The sequence below is a fragment of the Wolffia australiana genome, chromosome 9, assembly GCF_029677425.1.
Source record: "Wolffia australiana isolate 7733 chromosome 9, ASM2967742v1".
In the NCBI taxonomy this organism is placed as follows: domain Eukaryota; kingdom Viridiplantae; phylum Streptophyta; class Magnoliopsida; order Alismatales; family Araceae; genus Wolffia; species Wolffia australiana.
The window spans coordinates 11,306,134-11,327,140 of record NC_135843.1 but is presented as its reverse complement, the minus strand read 5'-3'; the positions used below and the strand labels follow the sequence as shown (position 1 = coordinate 11,327,140).

The following is a 21,007-nucleotide window of genomic DNA, read 5'->3' as shown; positions in this document are numbered from 1 at the left end:
GTCATAAAGGTGCCATTGATATCCATCAAATGGTCTGTGCTTATGTTAAGTCAGTATTACATTTTGGGCCAGATGCCATGTTTGTTCATCTATTGCGATGTCTAATATCCGTTTCCTTTTGATATCATAAAAATCACTCTCTCTCGGTAATCAGTTTTATGAGATATATTATTAGAAACTGTCTTAGTGTTGTGATGAACTAGACTTTACCTCAAATTTATTAGGTAATCTACGGTGCCCCCTGTCACTTTCTAGAGTTTATGATATATCTTGATGTCGTTACAAGTTGCTCTGATTTATTCTTATCTATACATGAGACTGAACCCAAAGACTCATATAGATTCCATCTCTCTAGGATTTTCTTCTTGAGACTCCATCTGATGACAGATTAGACATCATCATCGTCATCATCATCATCATCATCATCATCATCATTGTCATTCTTTTTGGTACTAGACAATTAGGAAGTCTGCATCAGTTGATTGAGGCATGATGATGATGACGCAAATTCATCGTTGTTATCGTCCACTCGTCAGCATCATCTTGAATGTCAAATGCAGTTAATATAGTTTAACCTTCTTCAGAAACCATGATGATAGCCCATAATTATATGAAATCTACAATGCAAAGATATGGTCAATTTGGAATGGACCAACATGCTATTAAAGAATAAGTCAGGTGTCAAAGCTTTCCACATGGCAGTTAGTTTGCTAAATGATAGAACCCTTGAGTTTTATATAGAGATAGTTTCCAAGTATTGTAGAAGATATAGTAATGCGATGGGGGATCGAAGAGTGAGAGCAGAGTGGGTGTTGTCATGAACTAAAGACGGAGTGGACATTGCCTTCTAGTCGAGGGGGAGATGATTGGGATAACAGTCATCACCTAGACAGTGAACTTAGCCTTCTACTCCAGAGAGAGATAGGGACCTAAACACTATTATAATTAACCTTTTGAATGTCCTAAAGGGAGACCTTCCCTGTTAAAAGGGAAATACAAGTACTGGAAAATGACTTAAATACCCCTAGCCAGTAAAAATGATGAATGTGCTCTGTATACAATGGAAATAACATCACTGAGCCATGATTTTATTGTTGATTTATACAGTACAACCAGGATTTGGGGAAATATCATCTTTCCTTGGTTTCTAAAAATGAGAATTTAAGGCTACATTTATTCATGGCTCACAAATTATGAAATGATAGACATGAATGCCGTGAAGCATTTCGATAGCATAAAATTGTATTTAGTACTTCTTTTACCGAGAACAATGAGTGCATAATAGACATAATAAGTGGACATTGCTCAGATGTCCTCGGATATTTCATAACATTAAGTTATTAATGTACCCTCTACAATTTTACATAAAGGCAAAGGCTAAAGGCCACAAATACAAATTTACATAAAGGAAAAGGCTAAAATATATTATCATTGACACTTACAACTTGTATTATCATTGGCCACCCATTATGATATTTTAGTTACCATATCAGTGCCTAATCATCAGTGATCTCAGAACGATATGAGTAATATGCAAACAGAGTTCACTACCACCCAAAATATAAAATAATTACTGAAAATTTAGACATTATTTTATGGGGGTAATTCTTGATTAAAAAATGTGGATTAATGAGAGTGGTAGTGTTTTATTTATGATGGATATGGGTCTTGAGGGAACTAAAGACCCTTTCCTGGTTTTGTATCTACTAATGAAATATGTCTATTGAATTCATGAATAATGTCACATTATGTTAATAGTATATATCCGTACTGGTTAAACATGACATCATTCTTGAACATATGATGTGTTAGTATCCACTGCATCCCAAGTCATTAGATCAGGAATATCCCAAGTCATAATGCTGACAATCATATAGATCATACATTCAACTCAATATTGTTCAAGTCAATGCCTTTTACAATATCTTCGTGATGTTTTGAACTTTATTATGGTAAATTAATAGCAAAAAATTCTACATTATTTATAATTATGTTTATTGACATGCTTTGGAGTGAATTTCTTCATGTTTAAATATTTTTGCCTGCCTGGATAATTATCAAGTATTACTGAAATTACTATTTTGAGATCAAACACAATTATCTAAATATTTTGATTACACAATCCAATATTTTAATATTATTATGATGAGTGGAGAGTGTAACTTCTGAAAAAATTATATCTACCTGGATTAAGTAACCTAGATTGAGTGCTGAAATTTTACCAAAACCCAATGTGGCTGAATTACTATATTTATCATCACACATACTGTTGATAACACCCAAGCTATCTCTCAGACTAAATTGTTTTTGAATTATTTTCAATTCTATGATTCTTCCCAATCTTAGTAGCGTAGACCTGGAGCCCAAAATAATTGCAACTATTGTGCATTGTCTTTAGAATCTGTTGGTTTTTTAATTGTATTTGCATGAATAGAAATGCAAGCGAACATTTCCAGACTATATAAAATACTAATTCAGAATAAGTTACATATATTATATCCTTTTGAATCTTCTTTACATAGAGTGTAACTAGCACCTTAATTTGTAGATTGGTTCATAGAACTTAGAAGAATCTTAATATTAGAAATTAGTAGGTAAAGTCATGCATCTAAATGATATAATCCTACATCGAGTATTTTCATTTCATTTTGTTCATTGCATTGCTACCATTCTTCGAAAAATTATGTTTAACTTTGGATAAAACAAACCTAATAAGCCCCCTTCGTTGAAAGTTGATTACTCTAGAAGCTTCTAATAATGTCCTCAAATTAAGAACATCCATAGATCGACAAAGCACAAATATAATCCAGCAAGTTTAACCGTTTAGTTTGTGTCAAGGTAAATTAATTGACATTACTATATTTCCCAACGCTTCATTTGAAAAAAGTGATCCATATTGACTCGGCAGAGCAACATTGAGTCAATTCTATCACATAAAATCTGAAAGTATGTCTGCCAGGTATGATATAAAAAATCATTTGACATTTGAAAAGCCAATTAAATTATTGACCCAAGAGAACAAAAATTAAACCAAAAGCCTGGAAGTGTCTCCTCAAATCAATGCATGAATCATAAAATAGTAAATAAGGATTTTCTTCAAGATATGGCAAATGAGGATTACCTTTTTAAAAATATCAAACAAGGTTACACTTTTCAAGACTGATGAGACATGTTCTTACTTTGGAAATAGTTTTAGATATCAACAAGAGATATGGAACGAAGGTTACACTTTCGAATTGTCTCTTTAATAGATCCATTCAATCCATGGATCCATCCATCCAAAAAATGCAAATTTGTATTAGGCAGATATTAAATGCCCCATTATGTATTATCTGATCATCGGTTCAGAATAATATAAAGTAGGCTTCAGAATAACACTTCAAATGAGATGCGGGGTTCATGACTTACGTGGGACTTGTTTTTGCGAAATTATATAAAACCTCTGAATGAGAGACTTGTCAAGTCTTATCATTTAAAAACTTCATGCTATGAAGCACTACAAATAAAGACGAAAACAATTTTGAATAAAAATACACCACGTGGAAGCCAAAAAAACGTTCATCGTTTGTCGAAATGCACTTCAAAATGTTGTAAGCTTTCTATTAACCTCTCCAATGGGAATCTAGTGCATTTATTTGTTCAATAATTATCATCTAAAACAACCATTGTGTTACGATTCACTAACCCATTAGGATCCCAGCCAGGATACCAATGATAGGATCCCTGCCGGGATCGTATCAAGAATGAGGTTGACCCTGGCGGAGTGGACGACGCCGAGGGGATGAGAGCAGCAGAGAGCGGCGGAGTGGACGCCGCCGAGAGATAGAGATCTACCAAAGAAAAATAACACTAGCAACTCCTGTCCTACCCTCCACGAGGAGGGCTGCATATTTAAAGGCAAATTCAAAGGACATGCAGAAAGACAATAATGCCCCTAATGGGTTTAGTGGATCGTAACACAATGTTTCATTAAAGACCGGGCAAGGTTAATAAAATCGATGACAATAGATGCAAAATATACAAAACTACGAGATTTTAGTGTAAGTTCCGTCTATCTAACGTAACATATGGCAGTCTAGAGTTTTCTTCAAATAAGAATGTCCAGAAAAATTCATAGTTAAGTAATGTTCGTTCGTTCAAAAAACTAAACAAGATCATCCCTTTGTGTAATCATAATCTCCTCAAGCCAGATTAATTGGACTGCATAACAGACAAAATTTTGCTCAATGGGATTTAATTGATCTTCATGGAGTCCCCCCTCGAAAAGTCTTAACATGGACAACCAGAACAGCCGAACATGCTTCAAATCAAAATCAGTAATAAATAAAATTGGACGCTACAAAAAAGATTCACCCAACTGAATATCCAGAGAAAATAGCCTTCGACTCACCTTTCGAGCACCAAAATCTATAGGTTAATCATACTCCAATTCTTCTGGTGTAATGGGTCTCTTAAAAGGAATGATGGACTTCTTTTCAACATCTTGTGATAATGCCTTTCTCATATCTGATTTACGAGTTTGAATATAATTAGAAAATGATATCTAACCCGATTGAAATTTAATACCTGGCAGTGTATGTATACTCACCTAAACCGTCTTCTTCGCCGGAATAATATCGTAGCACCCGTCGATAGATTACGTATCCCAGCTGAAATTGGAAAATTCTCAAGAATATTATGCTAAAATTTCCAGAGGAAATCATAAGATCTGGCACATTAACTACTTCAAATATGCCTAACAGAAAGCATAACGGCTAAAAAAGTGCAGAAGGATCGCATAGCCTTGTTTGCCAGGGAGTCAGAAAGATACAGAATTGAGAAAAAAATCAATGTCAATTGAACTAGAGGATTCCCGAACCTTAAGAAAGGGAAACTACAGAAATACCCTTAATTCGAACAGTTATGAAAATGGCTGGTGAAATAAAATGATGATGGGATGTAAATTAAGAGAGGCTAACCTTCTCGTACATCTTGATTGCCGGTGTGTTAGATGCTCTGACAAAAAGATCCACAAAATAAGCTTTGTCCCTGGATTTATTGATCAGAATTTGAGTCAGCAGATCACCATCATGAAATATTCAATCAGATAGTTTTCTTTGAAAATTTTCTTCAGCTTTCAAGGAACTTGGGGTGCTGTAAAAGCAGGGGATACTCAACTGCATCATTAATATGTAAAAATAATTAAAAATGTACGAACATTTAATACAGTATTAAAAATATAAAAAAGTTATGAATGTTATTTTTTTAGTTTTTTCAATGTTTGCCAGTCCTATGTTGGGGTCGGTGATCAAATTAAATTAGATTGAATTGAATCTGATTGGACCCACAAAGCAATTAGCAAAACAAGCTCCACGTTAAAAGTAAGAAAAACTTGCTGATCATGTGACGTATCGTAACTTAATGATTCAATCAAATTCAAGAAGTGTAAACAAGAAAAGAACAATTCTTGATAGCAAATGAAAGAGATTACAGGGTTTTATAGGAAGCCCTAATGGGCTGACTAGAGAGGGCCCTTAATGGGCTAACAAGAGAGAGAAAATAAAGACATGTAATACTCAGATCAACACTCCCCCTCAAGCTGGAGCGTGGATGTTATCCACACCCAGCTTGGAACAGAGCTCCTCAAACCTAGGGGCATGAAGCCCTTTGGTGAAGATATCTGCAAGCTGTTCAGCGGACGGAACATAAGGCGTGCAAAAATCTCCCGATTCAAGCTTCTCTTTGATGAAATGGCGATCGATCTCAGATGTGCTTTGTACAGTCATGCTGAACGGGGTCATGAGCAATGCTAATCGCCGATTTGTTGTCGCAGAACAGCTGGACAGGAGAGGGAACTGGACACCGTAGCTCACGAAGAAGCTGGGTAATCCAAAGTGCTTCACACAGACCATGCGCAAGGGCACGGAACTCCGCTTCAGCACTCGATCGAGAGACCACTTTCTGCTTCTTGCTCCTCCAAGTAATCAGATTGCCGCCCAAGAAGGTGCAATACCCAGATGTGGACCGACGATCAACCACAGAGCCGGCATAATCTGCATTGGTGTAGACTTCAAGACGCAGGCCGGTATGGCGACGAAACAATAATCCACGGCCAATGGTGCCCTTCAGGAAACGGAGGAGACGATGAGCAGCACGAAAATGGCTCATGCGAGGAGTCTGCATGAACTGACTCAGAACACCCACTGAATATGCAATGTCCGGGCGAGTGTGGGTGAGATAAAGCAGTTTTCCCACAAGTCTTCTATATGGGCCAGGCTCAGCAAGCTCCTCATCCGCATCGGCACCAAGTCGATGGTTCGCATCAATCGGTGTCGAAGCAGGCTTGGCGTCCTCCTTTCCAAGCTCACAGAGAAGGTCCACCGTATACTTTCTCTGACAAATAAAGATCCCGCTGGAAGAATAGGCCACCTCTATGCCAAGAAAGTACCTCAACGGGCCAAGATGGCGAATAGCAAATTCCGACGAGAGATACATAGCCAGCTCAGTAATGGTCGTCGTATCATCACCCGTGGTAATGATGTCAGCCACGGACACAAGAAGAATAGCGGCTCCCCCTGACGTGGAATGGCGGTAGAAAAGGGTGTGATCACCATTACACTGACGGTATCCACGACGCTGCATGGCCGTCGTGAAACGACCAAACCAGGCACGAGGAGATTGCTTCAAGCCATATATTGCTTTCTTCAGGCGACAGACAACAGACTGCGGAGACGATGGCACTAAGGAAGTGTAGCCAGGAGGTAATGCCATGTAGATCTCCTCAGTCAACTCTCCATGCAGAAAAGCATTCTTCACATCATATTGTTGCAAAATCCAGCCCCGATCCGCAGCAAGGGCCAATAAGATCCGCACAGTATTCAGCTTGGCGGCGGAGCAAAGGTCTCCTGATAATCAATGCCATGTTTCTGAGTGAACCCTTGTGCCACAACCCGGGCTTTGTGGCGCTCAATAGAACCGTCAGAATTATGCTTCACTGCATACACCCAACGGCTACCCACGAGATGCTTCCCGGCCGGTAGAGGAACCAGATCCCACGTTTCATTGTGAGCAAGAGCCTGAAGTTCTTCCGCCATGGCCTGACGCCAATGCGGAAATGAAAGGGCAATGTCCACCGTCTTGGGAAGGGAAGTGGCATCAAGGGAGGTGAGAAGGGCATGATAAGAGGGTGAGAGGCGATGAGAGGAGATAGATTCCGCCAACTGATAGAGGGGAGAGGAACGGGAAGAGGGCAGCACGGCTAATGAGGAGGTGGCAGGAGGGGTGGAGGTTGAGGTAGACGGGGCAGCAGGAGACGAAGAAGGAAGCCGAGGCTTGCGACGAGCAAGGGTAATACCATAGTGTTTTTCAGGCGGGCAGCGACGGATAGGGAGCGGAGGAATTGAAGAAGGTGCAGCAGAAGGGTCGAGCGCAGGAGCAGATACTGGAGGAGGCTCCAAGGGACTGAGACGGCGGCCGGAGGCGGGTCGGGAGGCACAATTGCTGGAGGAGCAACAGGCGGAGACACGTCGGGCGGGGCCGGTGAAGAGGGACGAGGGACGAGGATGAGGAATTCGAGTGGATCGGAGGGAGATGGGGACGATGAGGGTTCAGGAGAGGAGGAGGAATAGTAGGGAAGCAATTCATCAAACGTGGCATCTTTGGTGACGACGAACCGACGAGAGGGTGGATGATAGCATAAATAGCCTTTTTGGGTGGAAGAATAGCCAACAAACACACACTTGATAGCACAGGGATCCAGTTTATCACGACCAAGTTGGTGGTTGGGCGCATAGCATACACATCCAAATACACGAGGAGTAAGATGAGTTTGGAGAGAGAGAGTTGGAAAGGAATGCTGAAGACGGTCAATGGGAGTGGAGTAGTCAAGCAATCGAGATGGAAGGCGATTAAGAAGATGGATGGCGGTGGAGACGGCTTCCCCCCAAAAATACTTGGGCACATGCATATGGAAGAGAAGGCTCCGAGTCATTTCAAAGATGTGACGGAATTTTCTTTCGGCAACGCCATTTTGCTGTGGTCAAGCGCCGAGACGTTGGGCGCCGGGACGGCGGGAGCCGGGACGGTGGGAGCCGGGACGGCGGGTGTCGGGACGTCAAGCGCCGGGCAGCGCGAGCCGGGCGCGCGAGCCGGAGGAGCCGAGCAGGCGGCGCGGGCCGGACGGCGGGCGCTGGAGCGGAAGACGCTGGGACGGCGGATGTCAGAACGGCGAGCGCCTGGGAGGCCCGGAGCGAGACGGCGAGAGACTGGAGTGCGAGATCAGGCGGTCGTGAGAACTGCCGAAGATCGGAGCGCAAGGTCGAGCCCAGGAAACCCAGATTAGGGTTAGGGTTAGGGCTTTGATACCATGTAAACAAGAAAAGAACAATTCTTGATAGCAAATGAAAGAGATTACAGGGTTTTATAGGAAGCCCTAATGGGCTGACTAGAGAGGGCCCTTAATGGGCTAGCAAGAGAGAGAAAATAAAGACATGTAATACTCAGATCAACAAGAAGAATATCCTTTAGTAGTCTGGTACTCCTCAATCAGAAGATAGATCCGTGTAGAGCAAATCTCAGGTAATGGAGAAATTGGTGAGAGATGAGAAGAAAAGAGAAATGAAGAAGAAGAACAAGAAGTAGAGAAAGTAAGATGAAGATTGAGAGAGGACGGAGATCCTCTCCCCCTTTCTGGTTGCAGGTGACTCCCGCTCCCAGCTAGCCTCAACCGAAGCTGCTCTCTGAATAACAGAATCTTGAAAAAGGTCTCTTCCCCACCTCTTCATTGCTTCAGTTATTTATAGGATCTCCATGGGCTGTCTTCCCACGTGTGAGATCCTGCACGTGGCCTGACTTACCGAGCTCTCTTATTGTTATGACGCCCGATACGTCTTAGAAAAGAACGTAGCACTTGCCTCCAACAAAGAGGACTACATCTGTTATTCTAAGAATGTATGGGAAGGTGATTGGTAACAAAATTAATTTCCCTTTTTCTATTTAATGAATAAATTTAGATAAATAAAAATATTTATAGTTAGATCTAAGTAAAAAAACTTTAGATCTAACTATAAATGCTCAAAGCAGCATAATCAACTCCAAAGGACCAAAAAACGCAAAAAATTGATCATACATATGCTGTTTTATGCTTTATATATGATGCGCCTGAAACTTAAAGCTGGTGGATTCCAAGACTACGAGCTTAGAAGAAACTCCCGAAGTAATTATAAAGTTATGGTATATACAAAATAACTAATGTCGTAATGAAAGAAATGAAATTCATCAAGCAGTCTAGTTACTTGTCACTAATGTCCTCGAGTAAATGCATGAGTTTCTTGGCTAACTTCTGTCGTCGATATTCTGAAGAAACAGTGACTGCTGTGACATGCCCGTGCCATGATTCTCCTTGCCCCTCAACCTTTCCCATGACTGCATAAGTTTAAATAACCCAAAAACTAATTAAAATTGGGGGGCACTCATTGAAAAGAATATAATCCATTATTCACATGAAAAAGCTGGAGAAAGCGGATCATATACAAATAGTTGCCCAAGAATGAGCTCAAAGTCGGGAGTACACATCAAAAGACATAAATTTCATGAGAATAATCTCAATCGAATCCAGTCTCGCATTCTCCCACCATACCCTAGACACTTCATTCGGACACGACTTTGAGGTCAGCCTATTGTTGAACACACGGAGCTTTCCAGTCTGACTGGCTCTGATGATATTCCATCTGATGCAGAGGGAGACACGAACATCAGCTTATCCATGAGAACCAGTACAAATCCTTTTCCACTGAGTAAAGTCTTAACCTATCAGCATGTATCTCCAACACAATTTTTTTTACTGCACTTCCAGAAAGTAAATATTCTCTGCTCAATCCAGGAAGCACTCGATCAAACTCAGTGGAGGGAAGCTATGGGTACAAAAATGGAAGCCTTGCATCACACCCGGGAGCTGACTCCCCATCCTCCCAATAAGCATTTAATTGGCCACAGATGGGTCTACACAGTAAAATATCGAGCTGATGGTAGGCCGAAATGCTATAAAGAACGATTCAGTGCCAAAAATATATCCAATAACATGGGGATGACTATATGGACACCTATGCTCCAATGTCTAAAATGATCACTGTACAGATCCACATTTCCTTTGCTGCCGCTCACGATTGGAGTCTTCTACACTTTGAAATAAAAAATGCCTTTCTTCATAGACATCTCGATGAAGAAGTGTAGATGGAAACCCCTGCCTGGGTATCACATACCTAATAGACAAGTATGTCGCCTTGAGATTGAGCTTTATGGGCCTCAACAGCCCCACGGGCATGGTTTACTCACGCCATGAAAATACAGGTTACACTAATCTAATGGTGATTGTACACTATTTTATCATCATTTTCCCTCTAGTGCTATAATGATTCTTATGTATCATAGGTATTGAAACTTTAAAGCAGAAATTTAGCACACAATATAAGAGCTTGGGATGAATCAAATACTTCCCGGGAATTAAAGCGGCCAATTCATCTAGTGCTCTTACCCTCTCACAGCACATACACACGTACACACACACACATATATAGACATATCTAGATATAGATATATACTGATCTACCAGATGGCACGGGCTATCTTCAATAGAAACCTATCTCAACTCCCATGGAATTGAATCTCAAATTTTAACAATATAACAATGAGCTTGACACAGATCCTCTTGCCTATCACCAATCCATATGTGGCCCATACATGTAAGCTTATCCAGTACAGTGCTACACTTGTTAATAAACTTATTTACCTGGCCCATACGTGGCCCAACGTATCTTGTTCAGTAAAGTTCTTAGTCAGTTTATGCATCATCCTAAAGCCTTTCATCTGCAGGGTGCTCACCAGATACTTAGATACTTGAAGGGGACCATTGGATGCCTCACATTCTCTTGCTGCTACCTATTATATTTCGAGATTTGCTGACTATGATTATGCTGGCTCTCAGGTTGAATCACAAGTGTACTGCAGGGTATTGCTCCTTCCTAAACCTTATCGCCTGGTACAGCAAGAAGCAATGGGTTGTCTCCCAGGTTGAATCGCAGAGTGAAAATTCAGATTAATTTTTTTTCACATTCACTAAGGGAATAAGTGAAGCACTTTGGATTCAGGGCATTCTCTTTGATCCTTTCCATCCAAGGTCAAACATTGACATAAAAATTTTCAACTTCCCCTCCAGACCATAGCGTATCATCATAGACATCTAGGTACGATTAGAGTCTTCTCCATGGTCCACTATTCTTTTTTGTTTTTGGGTCTTCTGGAATTAAATCAAGCGACTCGGGTTCAACAGATTGAAAATGAGGAAAAACTTTGTTCTCTTAACACGTCAAAATAAAAATCATTTTTACCAGGTATAAAAACTCTTGGAGGCCCAACGGTAGAATGAGATTTTGGCGAAAGAAGGACAGATGAAAAGATAAAGAAAGCTATCGGCCTCGAGATAACAAACCCAGTTAAAAAAAACGACTGCGACACAACAAAGATGAGGTAGCGATTATAAGGGTATGTTTCTCACAATATTCAGTTCAGAATTTCTCCAACCCAAATCAGAATTAAATTTGACAAAGTATTCAAGAACACAGATGAAAAAAAGTGGCAGTTCACGTACTGTAACCCATTAGCCTGTTTCCGGGAGCCTCGGCGACGTGAATGTAATCCGGCCATCGCGCGAGGTAATTCATGTAGAAGGACATATTGAACTGACAAAATTAAACATCAAATTTGTGATCAAATTGGGATAAAAAACCCTCCTAAACAAATCATACAACTCACAGTTTCCGTCAGATGATCGAAATTGATAGAGGCGAATCGCAGGAGATCGTCGCAGCAAAACCGTCGGATGGTCGTCATCTCCAATCGTGGATCAAAGAATCGATCTTTTCGGGTTTTGCTTCTCAAATGTTGTTCGCTGCTTCTTCATCAGTCCATTTGATGAACTGGACTGGAGGATTTAATGTCACAGGCAAATTATGATTTGAACCTTAGAGATTGCTAAATTGCATTACTGCCCCTGTGAAAATCATCATCGGCACGTCATCATCATTAGTGTTCTCTCGTCCCGGGCCAAAATATGGATGATCGTATCGGGATGGATGCTGTACTGGATATCGAAAATGGGAAATCTGATAAGCCAATATTTACTGATATCCGGATATCGGATGATAATACTAGATAAAGCTGCTACAATACCAGTGCTCGATACCGCTACCCATCCTGACATTAGCATCCGTGGCATCACCGTCTTTGTCTCAGGGGTTGGATGACAATATCAGATATTGGTGTGGGACATTGGGTTTTTTGATATTTGACTTATACATTGAAAGTGTAGTTTAAATAACTTATCATTTTGTTATGAAACATATCCATAGATAATTAAGCTATATGAGATATATGTGAGAGTAATATTAATCATTGTTGATGAATTTAATCAATGCTTAATTAAGTTAGACAGGTTAAAATTGTAGGAGCTTTGCTGAAGTCCAAGTCTTATTTATTATCCTAGACTTGCCGAAAATGGGCTGGCTTCTGAGAACTCCAAGATCTGTTGGACTAAGTTATACTGTTTTCTACATTAATTTCCAATGGGCCTTAAAATTTAAACCTAACATCCGGAGGCATATTTTTTATGCGTATTGCAATATCTTATATCAAGATATATTGGATCTGATATCTGGTATAGGGATCCACCACATCTTTCCTCTGGAATATCCGCCCTAATATCCTGTATCAAGTGTATATTTGATATCCGTTCGACATCTGATATCCAGCATCTAAAATCATTGCAATTTCATCTGCATCTCGGGCGTTGTATGACAGAAAATTTCCGGTGGGCAAACACTAATCATCATCATCATCATTAGTGCTGACATCAACATTATTATCATCATCATTATCCTCACCATTCTCATTCTCATTGTCATTGTTGTTGTCATCTATAATCCAGTCATCGTCCGCAGCTTGATTGATGGTGATGTCATCATTGTCACCATGATCGTGGTCTCAGAGGGGGGGGGGGGCGATGACTGCTTTGTCATTGATTTGAGTTAGAATTTCAAAGGGAGAATGAGGAGAGGAAGATAGACATAATTTGCAAGAACTTGCACACTGATGTGAAACAATCAGTGTTCCAGTATTTTTCTGGCTTAGTGTTGCAAGCATCCACATAATTGACCTTTTCATACATACTCTCAAACATCTCGATGAGAGGATCTTACTATTCCATGCATTATAAAAGGCATCAACCACATGTTTGACTTTGGCCTAATCGTTCAACATCTAATAATCCAAGTAAATGTCAAAGAATTCATATGCATGATTATTTATATAACTCAAAATATAAGTAATAGACGAGGAACCTTCATTCAAAAACTATTAATAGCTCATGACCAACCCCACTGATGGAGGACCATCCCGAAGATCAAGCCCAAGCTTGTCAACAGCTGCATCGCGAAACCCGAGCCGACATGAAGAACCCAAATTTCCGATACCATGTTTGATGACGGCTTCTTAAGCGTCATTTTATGTCCTTGCACGTCTCATCTTTTACTTTTGACTGTATTTAGGTAACCCCTGTGCGTACAGACCTCCCCTCCCCCCCCACGTCTATCGTTTTGTTCTTTTTATTTTGTTTTGGTTTGATCCTTGAGGAAGAGTCATTGTTTGGACCCCTTCCCTAAGGTGGCCCATTAGGGCAACCCCAACCCCCCCGTGGTCTTCTTGTGGTTTCCCTATCATCGCTTCCGCTGTTCCCTGTTGTGGATCCCCGCGGACTCAGTCGCGGTGCTGTGCGACCTCTCGGCACCCCACAACTCGTCCACGACACCAGAATCCCAACCGCACGTAGCCCTGTGCACGTTAACGATCTGCAACAGTCTACACTCTGCCGTCCACTATCGGCTCTACGATCATCTCACAGCACCATCCAGTACCGCAGACCGTGCCATCTTTGTCAGAATCCCTCGGTTGGCTGATATCTTCTCGTGTCACTGTGCGTGAAATTGGTTCCTCTCCCCTGCCCTAGATCTTCACCAATACCGTTGACCAGAGGACTCCCCTCGGCCAGTGATCCTGCCCTCTTCCTTTGGTGTGGTCATCGGTCACCGCCCACCCCTGCTTGGCGATCATGGCTGTGCAACTACGCCACTACTAACTCCTGGGGCACGTGGTCTTGGTTACTCACTTTTGGTCCCTCGGCTCTCGACTGACTCCACACGTGGGTTGTTGTGACCGCTCACCCCCGTTCGACGTGGCCCACTAGTTCTCACCATCATTGACGCACCCACCGGCCTTGAGCGTCTGGGCCTTAACCCGCAGGTTGTTCCGACTCTTCTCTTATTTCAGTATTATTACATCCCTCAGTGCTGATTTCTTCTACTCTTCTACCAAGAGCTTTCTTGTGTGTGTCGTAGGAATAGCCAGCAAAATTTGAGTTAGAGGTTTTATTCTTCGAAGTCAGTCTGCATCGCTCTTGGCGATGGTTGGGACACTCACATACAATGATTGTCCCCCAACCTGTCGACCTTTGAGTCGATCATCCGGGTCATTTTGGGAGCCTGTCTGTGCCATGACCCCTCATGTCGTTTGCCTGGACTATCATCTTGGGTCACTAGGTTTACTGTCGTCCTTCTTGTTGATTTTCAAATGAACGCATCATTTATTCAGGTCATGTCACACATTACTGTTTGCTACCTGTGGTGTGACATGAACCGCTCGATCCCGGCACATCGTGTTACATCACTCACACAAGTCAAAAGGCAACCGTGTTCCAGGAAGCACCAGGGCACAAGATCCAATACAAGGTGGTTCTAAATAAAAGACGGGACTCAAAATAGAGAAAACTACTATATTTAATAAATTTTTAGTTTCAAAATAAAGTTGAACAAATGATGAAAACTCAATGCCTACTCTCTTCACAACATTTTTATCCAAATTCTAGAAGATATCTCAACAATGCCTGATTGTTACTAAGCCTACGCTTCATAAAGTCAAATAACTCCAAATATAATTTCCCCAAGCCTTGGTGTATATTGAAACAATAAGAAAGCATCATGAAAATGTCTTTCCAGATCTGATATGATAAATTGATCAAGAAAGTCAACTTCAATATCTGTGGTATGTCTGCTGATCTGAAATCTTGGTGAAGAAAGAGTCAGCTCCATATTCTCTCCATGAAAAATTTTTAAAATAAAAGATTCAGCCGAATTCCTAATACTTTGAAATCAAATGATAAACTCAAAATTATGGTAATATTGTGTCGTTGAAAATTTGAGTTTAATCAATAAAATTTATGAAACTATACTCATAAATAATTTATTAGCTAGTGACGAGTAAGGGTTGTCTCCATAGGGAACCTATATTAGGGAAAGTACGATCTCAATTGGATGAAGCACGAAGATGAGAAGAGTTATGTATACAGTATTGAATGTGTGATGAGTATGGACAATAAGATGAGAAATGGATAATTAGGGTTTTACTTATTAGGGATTAAGATGGACGAGAATGGGAAGCGAGACGGGATCGTAACAACGGCGTGATAGGTGGCATAGACACAAGTGGATACAATGATAGAGATAGCATTATATGAGTATATTTCATTATATGATTAATATACTCATTTATACTTGAAATTAGTTATTTGAATCTGAATGGAAGTTTAACTTGTTCCACTTTGCTCGTATATCATTAGGGATCTCATTTGAAGCAACATATTTATTCAAATAAAATTGAAATGATATGCACAGTTATTCATACAGTGTATAACTCTAGTTTGTGTAGTATATTATACTTGAAAGCATTTTTTTGAAATTAAGCTTTCGAGGTGGAGTAGAGTAGGTTTAGCCAAATGACGGTAGTAATCCATAGCACGAAACTACACCATCATTTTTGTTAATACTCGGTGTCTTGGATATCTAATATTTCATGCAGGATACGCATAAGGAAATCATGATGCATCATAATTAAATGTTTTAGACTAGATATACCTTTTAAATTATAAAATTCAACCTCAAAATTCATCTGCCCTCATATATACTTACCAAAATATGTTCCTTATGAAATGGATTATACATATAGTTAAGATTTAATGACTTTGAGGATGTTGTAAATATTATATTCATTTTTCCACTGTAAAAATATGAGCATAGAGGATGAGAAAATTTGTGAAACATCACCTATTATTAATCACTTTATATATCCTAAACATTGAGAAAACTATCAAAACTAATGATTAATTTCGTGTGTACTCATGACGACACACAATTTCTTCAAATATTATAGACCTAATACCTTGATTAACCATATCACTAAAATACCTCAATAATTTAAAATACAATTATTTTCTCTTATACTAAAATCTATAATGAGTGGAGCTGATTTAAGTAGATGAAGTCCATTTTGAGAAAAAAGAATAACATTAATTTTGGTATTATCTATCTTAGCTTAATTTTGAGGTTAAAGTGAGAATCTTACAAAATTATTACGTGCTGTTGCGTAACCTACATAAGTCAACATTGATGGATGGAAGTCTACTAGAAAATTTGACTTTTTGTTCTGGATTTCTAGTTAGATAATAAGATATTTCCTTTCTGAATCAATACAATTGAATTTATATTTAGTTTTCTAGACTTTATCCAATTATTACATATTTTATTATTATTCTTTAGGTTTTAAGTGAAAAAACTTCAATCAATTGAATGAAATGAAAGAAAGCATCAAAATTAAGGACTAGGGTGTTTGACATAAGATGTTGAAATATGTGTTTTTATGAACTTTCAACATTGATATAAGTACTATTAAATATGTGTTTTTATTAAGGTTGTGTCCTCAGGGATTGGTTATTAGAAATAGAGATAAATAATGAATTAGAAGATAGGGATAATATATTCTAGGATATCGATACTTAATAGGAAATTTTATTATTATTGTAATATTGCCTACAGAGAAAATCGTGGAAGGAAATATTAAGAGATGGTTAAGGTGATGGGTATTAGCAGGAAACAGAGGAAATATTGCAGCAATTGAGGGGAGTTAAATAACACAACTAGGTGTTTGTAGAAATGTCTAAGTGAGAGAGATAATTATAATGGTTTTTATAAAGGAAACTCATCTTAGTGATTTTATTTTAGGATTGAAATGTGTTCTATGATAGTATATTTAGATTAGTGATTTAAGGTAATTTTTAGAAGTCAAATTATAGTAGAAAATTCAGAGTAAACCTTTTTTAGAAAACTTTAAATATGAAGTGTTCGATGAAATGCCAGACTAAAAGAGGGCCATTATATTATGATTTTTTTATGCTAAACACCTAAGTGATGGCGCATGCCATCAAGGATCACTGACGACGTCCTCCGCGCCGCCTGACACCGTCGTCGAAGGTCGGGTGAAATTGCTCGATTATCGCGTTCTGTTTTCATCGTCCTTTCTTGTGTTTGGTGTTTCATTTTCCCATTCTCGTCGTCGTGTTTACGTCGCATTCGCGACATGTTTCGTCTGTCCATTGTTTATCGTTAAGGGAGAGGGGCCTTCCTTTCCCCCCTTTTCCCTTGTTTCTCTTTTTCTTTTATTTTTAATTTCCCCTTTTTTTTGTAATGAGGGGGTGATAAGCCTAAAAGTGCATGTAATTTCCCTTAATCACTAAATATAAAATATAGAGCAAGCAAGGGGTCGAACCACAAGGAGGCAACAAATAAGAATTTTTATCCAATTTCAATGAATTAATTCAAAGATGAATAAATTTTGCAATTAATAAATTTTAATTATGTTTAATAATGTTTTTAATTAATCAAAATCAAGTAAGACTTAATTTTGATTTTAGGTATTTCGGTCAGAAAGCTCAAGATAGGAATACTTCAATTTTAAGGTCAGATTAATTCAGATTATTAATTTCCCAATTATTATAAAATTTTAAGATAATTTGTATGAATTAAAATTGGGAATTAAACAATCAAGAAAGGGATTTTTAAATTGGACTTCAAGATAGATGAATTTTCAAATCAAATTTTATTTTTAGGTTTTTTATATATTAAATTAAATTCCTAAACAATAAAAATCGAAATCTAGAGAGAGAAACTAGACAAGTTAACATGTAGAGAGAAAGTGAAGAATATGGGGAAATGATGAAATCCAACCCTAAATTAAAAATCTAATGAAGCAGAATTTTTATAAATTGATGTAGAATTAAGAATAAAAAATCAGATCTTGAATCAGAATGAAAATGCAGTGCTAATTTCATTCAAAATCAACTTCTAGGGCATGTACATTTCGCCCATGCCTTGGCGTTTTAGAATCGTTCAAGAAGAAGATTAAAATACAAATCAGAGACTTACAATTTTGAGTGCAGAATCAAGAACTGTTGACTTCCAAAGCATCCCTTGTGTCCTTCCTGGCCAAATCCTTGGAGAGAGCTTCAAAAAGTGATTTTTGCCCATTTCCAGATCTCCATTTAAAGATCCAACCGTTTGGACTGTAGAGGGAGAAAGGACGAACCTACCCTCAAAACTTCAGCCCAATCGGACATCTAGATCTCCATATCATCATTTTACTATTGATTAATCTAGGCCGTTGGATAATTTATCTCTCCTCCAAGAACTCTGGAAATGGCATTTTTCTATTGGTCGGCATGATTGTTCTTGTTTTCCGCCTTCTCAGATCGCGTGTTGACACGTGGTTGTCCGTGTCCGCCGCCCGCAATGATTGGAAATCGATTCCTGACTTTAAATGGTTATAAAATTTCCACGTCACCCCCTTCTCTTTATTTTTACTAAAAAGAAGAAAATGACAAGTCAACAGCCGCAACTTTTGAATTTTTCTAACACACATGCGTCGGTTAGCGCATGCATTTAATGCACACAGCTAACCAATTCACGTGCAACTTAAAGCACATGTGTCGGTTGCCGCCTGCATTTAATGCACGCAGCTGACCGACGAGGTAATAATAAAAAAATAAAAAAAGTTACCTTTTTCGCCGCCCGTGCCACGTTAGCTTCCAATTATTTACTCATCATGGCATTGCGATTCGCGATGCCACAATGAGCTAATCATTGATCCAATCTGGCACTCCAATCATATGCCCGAATTTTCGGGCGAATGACGTGGACGCCACCTATTAAATAGAAAATTCATTTTTAAATATTAAATAAATTAATAAATACCAATTATTTCAATTCAAAAATCATTTCTTGACTAAATAATGGTCAGAAAATTATAAAAAAATATGGAGAATTCCAGAAAAATTAGAAAAGCTCTTACCAACCTTTAGCCAACAGGAGATTGAAGAGGATAGGAGAGTGGATTTACCTGCCAGCAGGTTGCCCCTAATTCCTAAGTCGTGAACGTGCAAATCCTTACCAGAATCACTGGAGTTGCCATCCTGAACAAGCCACAGTTGTTCTCGATCGCCGACCGATTGCTCCACCAGATTGTGCGAATTCCCTGCATACTCGGTCGACCCAAGCTCTCACATCCAATCAGTTCTGTTGGGGGAGAATCGCTTTCCGGAGCAATCCATGGCAGTTTCGTCAACGACGATCCAAATTCCGCCCGATGGACGGAATTCTGTCGGCCGATCACAAAGGGGCAATTCGCCTTGTGGGTCTCTCGTCGGAGATTGTGACAAATATAGGGGTTGATTGCACTTCCTGCGTATTCTCGCTGGAAGAATCGGCCCTTGTTCTCACTTCGACCAATCACCTCAGACCAATCACCTTATTGTTGGTCAATGGCCCCGCACTAGAGCTGGGGGCCAACTCCGCTTGAGAGGAGCTAGAACCCGACCTTGTTTGCGTGCGTCCCTGGTTGATCGGGGAGAACTCCAACTCCAGATTGGGGATGTGACACACAGTTTACCATCAAGATTGGGGGGTCAGTTTGAGCCATGACCGCTGCAACTCTCTTCTCCTCGACTCCTCCGACCTTTACGTACAGCTCCAGCATCGTGCTCGTCGAGCCGGCGTGATCTCTCTGGCGAATCTCCGCCCCACCAGCTCCGAATCTCCACCCCACCGGGTCCGAATCTCTGCCAACATCGACGAAGCCCTGCACGATGAGCCACGCTGTCCTCTCCCGCCGCTTGTTTAATTACCATTTGTAGTACTCGCTCGTCTTGACTCCACCGCGCTCGGGCTAGGTAGGTGAGAGAGACAAATTGAGAGAAGACTACGACATTTGAGTGTCTTACTGGTACGGACGAGTAAGTTCGTTACGTGCGAGCCCTACGGATAGATTCCGTTCGGCCATAGACGCCTTCGTCGCTTCGACTAGGTTTGAGAGGCCACCGTTCCCACCACTTGTCGACCTTGTCCTAGCTTGGAGCTTGGCGCCTCCCTCGAGTCAGAGCCGGCACGTATGACACGTAGGACACCCGTTCATCATGTTTTAGTTACATAACCCGTTAGGGTTGCATCTGTCGGACGACGACACCGTCGACGTTCGATACAATCATCATTTATCGGCACCGAGCCATTATACTCGGTGTCGACCAGACGATGTCCCCGACAACGTCCGACATCACTAAGATTTTTGGGTTTAATATGTAGGAAATCAATAGAGTGAGATGCATAAATTCCTATAGTTTATTATGTATTTTTTATTGGATTTGAATTATTTAAAAAAGTGGTTAAAGTCTTTTTAGAAAAAAAAGCGGGTCAGCTGTTCAAAGAAATGCCCAGAAGATATAGATATTTTTAGACACTATATTTTTATGTTCCTTCATTTTCAATTCATGTAAGACTTATATGTAGATGATTCATGACTTACTGAATCTTCATCGCTTTCGGCGGCGATTGGGTGGAGATTCACCTTCTCATCACCCGAATGAGTTGCTGGAGATGAAGACGGTGACCAGAAGGAGGAGAAGATGAGGTTGCCCTTGGGCTGTTAGATTTTAAAATATTGATTTTAAGGAAAGCCCATGATGCCACGGGCTTCAAGCTGGGCCGTGTGAAGGCCCAAATTTCAATTTGATGGATGATTTATATATTTCCCTGGCCTGGCCTGC

At 40.0% G+C, this 21,007-nt stretch overlaps 1 protein-coding gene across 3 annotated transcripts; it reads right to left on the bottom strand.

Moving 5' to 3' along the window:
• Nucleotides 1-3,625: 3,625 nt before the first annotated feature.
• Nucleotides 3,626-11,956, bottom strand: LOC144707876 (Acyl-CoA N-acyltransferases (NAT) superfamily protein). 3 transcript variants are annotated; one of them, XM_078581127.1, is made up of 7 exons: nt 11,788-11,956; nt 11,624-11,714; nt 9,273-9,402; nt 4,959-5,028; nt 4,589-4,649; nt 4,391-4,506; nt 3,626-3,830 (listed from the first exon to the last, which is right to left on the bottom strand). In XM_078581127.1, exons 1-6 carry the CDS (start codon nt 11,863-11,865, stop codon nt 4,415-4,417), a joined length of 522 nt encoding a protein of 173 aa, XP_078437253.1. In that variant the 5' UTR covers nt 11,866-11,956; the 3' UTR covers nt 3,626-3,830; nt 4,391-4,414. The 3 variants fall into 3 exon arrangements, with proteins under 3 accessions (XP_078437253.1, XP_078437252.1, XP_078437251.1); XM_078581126.1 differs by lacking the exon at nt 3,626-3,830 and adding an exon at nt 4,101-4,300; XM_078581125.1 differs by lacking the exon at nt 3,626-3,830 and having other exon boundaries at nt 4,101-4,506; nt 11,788-11,955.
• Between the last annotated feature and the right edge of the window lie 9,051 nt (nt 11,957-21,007).